This window comes from Helianthus annuus, chromosome 3, assembly GCF_002127325.2.
Source record: "Helianthus annuus cultivar XRQ/B chromosome 3, HanXRQr2.0-SUNRISE, whole genome shotgun sequence".
Lineage (NCBI taxonomy): Eukaryota > Viridiplantae > Streptophyta > Magnoliopsida > Asterales > Asteraceae > Helianthus > Helianthus annuus.
In genome coordinates, this window is record NC_035435.2 from 97,733,277 (window position 1) to 97,742,410 (window position 9,134).

The 9,134-nt window shown below is 35.9% G+C and overlaps 2 protein-coding genes and 1 pseudogene across 2 annotated transcripts; all 3 read right to left on the reverse strand.

Moving 5' to 3' along the window:
* Positions 1-426: 426 nt before the first annotated feature.
* Positions 427-1,189, reverse strand: LOC110927789 (annotated as a pseudogene).
* A 4,534-nt stretch (positions 1,190-5,723) lies between these two features.
* LOC110931674 lies at positions 5,724-6,623 on the reverse strand. Its single transcript, XM_022175059.1, has one exon. The coding sequence runs from the start codon at positions 6,621-6,623 to the stop codon at positions 5,724-5,726; it is 900 nt and encodes a 299-aa protein (XP_022030751.1).
* Positions 6,624-6,679: 56 nt separating this feature from the next.
* On the reverse strand, positions 6,680-7,456 carry LOC110929237. Its single transcript, XM_022172376.2, has one exon. The coding sequence runs from the start codon at positions 7,435-7,437 to the stop codon at positions 6,766-6,768; it is 672 nt and encodes a 223-aa protein (XP_022028068.1). The 5' UTR covers positions 7,438-7,456; the 3' UTR covers positions 6,680-6,765.
* Positions 7,457-9,134: the final 1,678 nt, after the last annotated feature.

Here is a 9,134-nt window from a genome sequence, read left to right on the forward strand (position 1 = left end):
ATTTTACCCTTCTATTATAAAAACGAAAAATAAATTAAGGACCATGGAGCCAACTTTTTTTTTAATAGCGAATTTCTTACTTTTTTTGAGACTTGAACCCCGAACATCACACTTAGGTGTTTTAAAAGGCTTTGACTACTTTGACCACCAACTTGAATGGTATTGAGCAACCTTCTTCTTCATCATTAGTGAATCTCTATCTCTCATGCTTCACTATAATATACACATGATAAAAATGTACTTTAACTTATTTAATATGTTTTTAGACGCAAGTTAAACACGAAAAGTACATGACTTTGGTGTCATCTAATACCGTTTGTTTACAATATGCATATTTATTTACACCATTAATGCTTACTTTCTCAACACAAGGCATCATGGCTTGTTTAACTAATAACGATTTAATTATCATTCATCAAATACTATAGTTATGGTGAAAACACAAAACATGAAGGTCCATTATTTTAATTTGTAATAAGTATATGAACTTCAACACATGTCGAAGCTAGACATTTATATTCTTAAGTGGCTTTATATTCGGCCCATAGTTGATCAACCGTTTTTCCTAACAGGTCAACGAAAAAACCATCATTATAACCATCTCTCATCTTCTTATTAAGTTCAGCCACAAACCCATCTCTAAGACCATTACAATAGTCAAGGAATCGGGCCGTCACATCGTACCCTTGGTCCCATCTGTCCCCTTGTCCTGGCTGAACCCAATGGCTAGGCGCATACCCAGCCTTTAGCCTCACATAATCGGCAATTCCTTCAATCAATCCTCCCGGAGCTTGACCTTTACCATTCCATTGCCAAATATGTGTCATCTCATGATAAAGTGTCAGTGATCTCAGTCTTAACATCACCAGAGTACCCTTGAATGTACCTTGCACTAACATGAATCTCATTGTTGGAAGCATAAGCGACACCATCCATGTCATCAATGAACACGCTTACACTTGCTACATTCTTTCTGTCAGTTTCTGTATTTTGTTGGAATGTGGTCCATATAAAACTTGTGGCTGAGGCTAAAGTTTGGGTGGTGTATTCAACCCCGATGTCGTTGGTGAACCTGACCCCACCGGGAGTAGCCGTAGCCGTGTTGGTGACTGTAGTCCACGGTTGTAGCCAGTTGTAGGGCTGCTAGGATTGCAAGGAATAAGAGAAAGGAGGAGATCTTGTGAGCCATTTTGTGGTTGTGTTCAAGTTGTATATGAGGATGAGTTTATATAGAAGGTGGCTAGTGGTGCACAATTACTCAATTAGGTATAGACTAAGTCAAAATGGCTCTACCATTTGAAAATTTATTGTGACCTACTTGCAAATTGGTCGTGTCAATTTTATTTATTAATGTTCGATTTAATTACTTTTTGATTTTTCAGAAAATGTTGAAAAAATAAAAAAATGTCAAACACGTATAGTTTTATACGATTTTTCAATTTGAAACAATCAACGGAACATTCTTTTGAAGAACAGAATTAACTTTTTCTAGGGTTATAGATCATTATTAAATTTCAGAGTATCCACTAATTATATTAAGGAGTTTTAAATGAAATTTTTATTCACAAAGTTATAAATTTATTCTTTAACTTTAAGATTTTTAGTGAAACCGAATCTAATCTAAATCTAAATTATAATAAAAGAGTCCAAATAATGCCACATGTCATTTTCCTTCAACTATATAAATTTTATTTAGAATTATTTAATAAATTTCTTTTAATATTAATATTAATATTAATAACTAATATATAGATATCATTTATTTTTATCCTTATCTTTATATAGGATTAATAAATAACTTCAATTTTGCAATTTAGACCCTTTGTTTTTCTTACTTTTAACCCAAATTTTTTCATCTTTTGCAATTTAATCACAACTCTTTTTATTTTCCATTTTGGTCCACCATACTTATCATTTTTCCCAAGTTTTTCATTTCGTTCTAAATTTTTTGAGTGAATGCACCGCAACGTGCTTGTGAGGTTCAACATTTTTTTCGTATATTTTTTCCCGTTTAATTGGCCCGTCGCAGCACATCTATTGTTCTCCGTTTAACAAGTTCAACCAACGCCCGAGTCCTGGATTGACTTAGTTATTTTTTTTCTATGTTTTATGTTTCGGTTTAATTTTTCTGCAACGAGCGTTCGTGATTCAACGATTTCATGTCTGCTTTTCGCTCGGCGTTATTTTTTTTTTCGTTTTTATTTAATTTGTTTTTACGAGCTTTTCCGATTTTGGTGGTCGCTGACAGTGGTATAGCATTGGTACTACTTGACACAGTTTTACAACGAACGCTGCAACGCAGGGGCTTAACACTAGTTTTAAATAAATGTCTACAAATCATTTTTTTATAAAAAGAAAGGTTTATTTGATAATAATAATAATAATAATAATAATAATAATAATAATAATAATAATAATAATAATAATAATAATAATAATAGAATTATAGAACAAACGGTTTTGACCGTTCAAAAAAAAAGAACAAACGGTTTTGACCCAACGAAACGTAACATACTTCGACAATGCCATTATGTTCTACAGTTCCACTTTGGGTCGAGGTGCACCTTTTAATTTCAAAAAGATTTCTTACATAAAATTTGTTAAAGAAAAAATATATAATAAAGAGTTGTATCTTTTTTTTTTTACTTTTATTTAAACTAACCACATACATATTAAATGCAGCACCAAGGGGCTGTTTGACAAGATCTGAATGGTTAAGTGCTGAATCAATAAAAGGTCTGAAACATTAAGTGCTGAACCAGTAAGAGGTCTGAACCATTAAGAGCCAATATAATGCTTATTCATTCAGAGGCAAATGTCTGACCAATTCAGATTACAAGTCTTAACCATTCAGACTCTGTATAATGCTTAATCATTCAGAGTCAAATGTCTGAACCATTCAGATATTTGCTCGTGAAACAAACAGTCTAAACAATTAAGAGCTGAACCAGTAAGAGGTCTGAACAAACAAGAGCCTCATTAAGAGGTAAACAAACAGCTCCTAAGTAATACGGAGTTTATTATTTTATACATATTTTGTTTTAGCTAGGTAAAAAATGTTATTTTTAAATTAATTTTTACTCAGGTACGAACTCTGCATTTTGTGGCGGGAAACAAACACATGATATACTGGTACCTTTAAGCAGTAAGTGATAGAAGTCATAGAACTTAGTTAATAGAAAATTCTTAGATCTGGTACTGATAATTAGTAGTCAAATATGTGCAGCACTATAAGGCTAGAGGGTATGGTGATGGTCCTTCAAGGGAGGATAATCCGTCACGTAAGCGTCACGTCATAGTCTTTTTAAGGATGGTCCATCCCCCAAAAGTAGAGGTTATAGGAGGATGGTCCTAGTTATAGTCTTCCCCACCATTTTTATGTTTTTTTTATCTTCTACTTTTTTTAACATTTAACAAATAAACTAAAACAATATTTTCATTAATATTAAAAAATATTACATAAACTTAAATAAAACATAAACTTAAAAAAACATAAAAAATAAACTTAAAAAAATAAACTTAAAACAACATAAACTAAAAAAAATCCTAATATATTAAAATAAGCTACTAGTCTTCGTCTTCCATGTCGTCGGGTTCGTTTTGAGCGTTGTTCCAAATGTACTCCACCAAGTCCGCTTGTAGGTTATGATGTGTGTACTCGTTACGTAGAGCGAACATGTTCAAATCTTGTTGTTCCCCACTAACTGGAACAGAATTTCCAGTAGACCCGTTTTCGTCGTACTTGCATATCGCTCTACCTTCGTTTTCAATGATCATGTTATGAAGGATGATACAAGCGTACATAATGTGTCGTAACCGCTTTGGTGTAGCCGAACGTGCTGGATGTTCAATGATTTGCCATTTTTTTGTAGAACACCAAAAGCCCGTTCAATATCTTTTCTCGCACCCTCTTGATACTTCGCAAACTTTTTTCTTTTTTCGTCTATCGGGTGCGGAATAGTTTTAACGTGGGCGGCTATAAATTTAAAACGAAACATAAATGAAATTAATTATAAAATACATTTTCAAATCTATATAAAACATAAGGAAAAAATAGTAAAATACCTTCTTGGTCTCGGTTTAATTTTGCTCGTCTAGTTAGCCACTGGGACGACGCTTCATCACCCGCCATGAAGACCTGAGCCGCGTTCATAATCATATTGTGCATAATAGCATCCTCTTCCGAAGATGATGAATACCACGTAGACGAAGATGATGAAGAGATGGAAGAAATTGAAGAAATGGAAGAAGGTGAAGCCATGATAATTTTTGAGAGAGAGATGGGGTGATAGCAGGTAAAAAATGATATAAAAATAAATGAGTTTTTATAAAAAGGAAAGAGGGTTATAAAATGTGAGAGAGATATGAGATTGTAGTGGGTGAAAAGTTGTGAAAAAATGTGTAAAAGAGGTGAGTATGTATAAAAGTGGGAGTGAATTGGTTTTTTTTTTTTTTTTAAAATAACCGTTGGACTTTTCAAATAAATGCGAATTTAACTTTTTTTTATTAACGGCTACTTTTGAGATGGCGGCCCACATGTTTGGTCCGTCGCAAACGGCAACATTTGGACGATGAGGACGGGACGAAGGGGGGCCAGCGTGGTGTGCCGCGCATCGCCGAACCAAGACGGGCTGGGAGACGGTTCCATACCGTCCAGCCTAATGCTAGAGATGGACTCTTTGGCCATTTCGTGTACCAGGAGTGTGAATTTCTAATATGACACGAACCTAACACGAAATTCACAGGTTTTGGTTTAGTCTAAACATGTTAGGGTCAGTTTCAGGTTGAACATGTGAACCGTTTGGCTAAATGGGTTGGGTTCGTGTTAATCTGGCAGGTTCTCTCATTTAACCCATTTGTATTTTATTTTAATTTTTTTTTAAATATGTGTTTTATGTGATAAATTAAATTGGTTGGATATTTCATGCCATAATCATAATCTAAAAGAGAAATTAACATAAGGTTTTATAATTACAATGTAATTTTTTTATTTACGTTTGTAATTTTTGTTGTAAAATTTTAATTTAAAAATGCTAGTACACGAAAAAGAATTAATTTTTTTTTTGGGTTTAAGAGGTCGTGTTCGAATCAACTTGTGAACATTCGTGTCTTGTTCGAATTCATATGCCAGAACCAAATTATAAGGGTAGGGTCGTGCCCCGGTTCATGTAAAACATGGTTATAATTTCTCATTACTTTGGTGTAGTAATTGCCAACCTTGTCACCAAGAGTAACCATCAGAAAGCTTCGAATTAGGGTGCCACAAAGACATTTTACAACTAACTTATCTATTAGAAGATTGACTTACAAAGTTTGTAATAGTTATAGGGTCAGGATGACTTGATCTTAATAGAACTGTTAACAAATTCTTCGCCAATCCCCGCTGCCATTAAGACCAACTACAACGGTAAAACTTATGTTCTAAGAGTTTCAAATCACATCAAACACAAGATAAAATACACCACAAAATGTTGTTATAAATCTTTAATAGTTATATGTGGGTATCATTATTTTTATAAATATTTAGTAATTATATACTTAAGTATATGCATCACTTATTTGTACGATTGATTTTTTTTTGAATAGCCAAACGAACTTTATTCCTCATCAAAATTGCATTCGGACCTACAGCAAGAAATTATAGAACCGAATGCTACATTGTTTCAGTTACATCTCTCTCTCTCTTTTTTTTTTAAAAAAAAAACAACAAACATCCAAAGATTTTATTTACACCATGTAAAAAGCTTCCACTCTTCCCACGATTCAATTTGCACCTTCGTTCTCTGTCTCATCCATTGGTACGACTCTCCCTTTATTTCTTCAATTAGTTTGTAGACTGCATCACACCTATCTTTAAAGATCTTTGCATTTCGATTCTTCCAAATCACCCAAGCTGTTAACATAACTATTGCGTGAACTGCTTTCTTCTTAACCTTCGGCCACTGGCAGACGTTTATGTCTTCAATTACTTCCTTCAGCGTTTCAGGTTTCCTTGTTCCTGTGATCTTTACCCAGCTCCGAATCTGTTCCCAAACCGAGTTTGCATGACAACACGACACAAGTAGATGATTTGGCGTTTCATCTGCTCGGCCACATAACTTACAAATGACAGATGGGATTTGAACGCCTCTCCCCCTTAACTGTGTTGCCGTGGGGATCCGACCCTGTAGTGCCCTCCAGACAAACAAACAGCACTTATTTGCAGCCCACTTATTCCATTGGAAGTCTTCCGCAACTTCATTTATATTCAATTGGTTTGCTAGAGAGTTTCTCACGCTTTTTACCGTAAAATTTTGGTCTCCCTCGTTACCCCACATCCATACATCTGGATCATCCGATAGTTGAAACTGCATTAATCTTTCTTTTAGATCTTCCATTTGTTGCCTTTCCTCATCCGTACATGGTACTCGCTTCCAAGCCCAGTCCCATATTCTGCCATTACGTGATAACTTGTAGTAGTTCTGTATTTTTGCTTTTTTCTCCTTCACGAGCTGATAAATCAAAGGATACTGCTCCCGTAGTGTTGTTTCGCCTAGCCATACATCTGTCCAGAAACTTGTTTTATCTCCTTTACCCACCTTGCTTCTTAACTTTCTTGACAATGTTATTCCTCTTTTCTCCATGACTTGTTTAACTAATAACGATTTAGATTATCATTCATCAAATACTTATACCATAGTAACACAAAACATAAAGGTCCATTATTTTAACTAGAAATACGTATATGAAACTTCAACACATCTAGAAGCCAAACATATATATTCGTTAAGTAGCTTTGTATTCGGCCCATAGTTGATCAACCGTTTTTCCTAACAAGTCAACGAAAAAACCATCATTATAACCATCTCTCATCTTCTTATTAAGGTCAGCCACAAACCCATCTCTAAGACCATTACAATAGTCTAGGAATCTTGCAGTCACATCATACCCTTGGTCCCATTTGTCTCCCTGCCCGGGCTGAACCCAATGGCCAGGCGCATACCCAGCCTTTAGCCTCACATAATCTGCAATTCCTTCAATCAATCCTCCCGGAGCTTGACCATTACCATTCCATTGCCAAATATGGGTCATCTCATGATAAAGAACACCAGTGATATCCGTCTTGACATCACCAGTGATACCTTGAATGTATCTTGCACCAACATGAATTTCATTGTTAACGGCATAAGCGATACCATCCATGTCATCAATGAACATAGTTACGCTTGCTACATTCTTCCTGTCGGTTTCCGTGTCTTGTTGGAATGTGGTCCATATGAAGCTTGTGGCTGAGGCTAAAGTTTGGGTGGTGAATTCGACACCGATGTCATTGGTGAACCTGACACCACCAGGAGTAGCTTCAGCCGTGTTGGTGATTGTATAATCCACGGCTGTAGCCAGTTGTAGGGCTGCTAGGATTGCAAGGAAAGAGAGAAAGGGGGAGATATTGTGAGCCATTTTGTGTTGTGTTTTTGTATATGAGGTTGGGTTTAAATAGAAGGTGGCTACTGGCTAATGGTGCACATTACGTACTCAATTGGGAATAACTTGAGTAGACCAAGTCAAAAAGGCTCCACTATTTGAAAATTTATGGTGACCGACTAGCAAAATTTAGTCGCGTCAATCTTATTTGTTAATGCTCGATTTATTTATCTTTTGTTTTTTTTTTTTTTTTTTTTTTTTTTTTTTTTTTTGAGAAGATGTTTAATTTGTTTTTTTAACGGCTAATTTCTTTAATCCCTTCTCGTTTGTGAGATTTGAACCCAAGATCTTTCACTTCCCAACCTAGGTGTTTAATTTGTTTTTAATACTGGAAAAAATATGTTGAACAAAAACAGTTTTCCCGATTATAATTGTTTTTTAATCGATGACTAGGGTGTAATTTTTATACGAATTTATGATACGATATTTAAAAATAAACAGAGATCTTAAGAGAATTAATAAAGAGTTAATTTCCGTTTTGCTTCCTGTGTTTTGGTCGTTTTAACGGTTTTGTCCCAATCGTTTAAAAATAGTCATTTTCATCCCTGGTGTTTTGATTTTGTCTCCACTTTGCTCCAAGGCTATAACTCAGTTAAAACATTCAGTTGAAAGTAGGAGTATTTCGGTAATTTTATATATGAGTATTTAATTACTTATTACTAATTGCTAATTCCTAAAGGAGTAAACTTTTGGATAATAATAATAATAATAAAAAACATTACTATTTATTCAGATATGTACAGACACATTATCAAACATCACCCACTTTATCAATCATCAGCTCTCACCCTCAAACATCACCCATCACCACCATTACCACCACCATAATCCGCCACCGCCACCATAATCCGCCGCCACCACCACCAAAACTCTCTCTCACTCTCTCTCTCTCTCTCTCTCTCTCTCTCTCTCTCTCTCTCTCTCTCACACACACACACACACAAACACTCTTACCACCACCATAATCCGTCGCCACCACCATAATCCGCCGCCGCCACCGCCACCATTACCATCACCATCAACGTGTCTCTCTCTACATCTGACACCACCACCACTCTCTTTCTAAACGTCTCTACGGCCACCAAAAGTTTTAGACCTGGCCAAGTTTATACACTAATGGATTTTCTCTAATCTGATTAAAAAGGGACTAGGGTTTGCTCAGATATAATTTCTTGGTTGGGTTTCGTTGAAAAAGTACCACATGCAAATCAGGTGTTTAACGGTGGCTGAACGAAAAAAACTAATCTTTACCAACTATAAATCAAATATTTAAATGGGCAGATTGAAAAGGTACCAGTAATCTCGTTTTTTGTAAGGGTTTTTTGGTGAGGTTTTTTTTTGTTCATATCTACAATTAGAGAAGGATGAATGGGATGTACAGATTTGTTGCCGCTATACATGAAATTAGGGTTCGGACGGGGAAGGGTGTAGGTTAGAGTTTCAATATGGTTCAAGGTATTGGTGGTTTGTAAGGTAGGTGGTGGTTGATGGTAATTGGGGTGGTGATGTCAGGGGGCGGTAAATGGTGGTAATAATGTCGGGTGAGGTGGTGAATGGTGGTGGTGATGTCGGGTGGTGGTGTCGGGGCGGAGGGTGGTGGGCGGTGGCGAGGATGTCAGGTGGTGGGTGCCACCTGCATTCTCCGCCCTAGCCAATGACGTGCGCCATGCGCC

Bases quoted from the DNA above. Each gene is read 5' to 3' on its own strand.
- LOC110931674 (XM_022175059.1), bottom strand. From the start codon at position 6,623: ATGGAGAAAAGAGGAATAACATTGTCAAGAAAGTTAAGAAGCAAGGTG.
- LOC110929237 (XM_022172376.2), bottom strand. From the start codon at position 7,437: ATGGCTCACAATATCTCCCCCTTTCTCTCTTTCCTTGCAATCCTAGCA.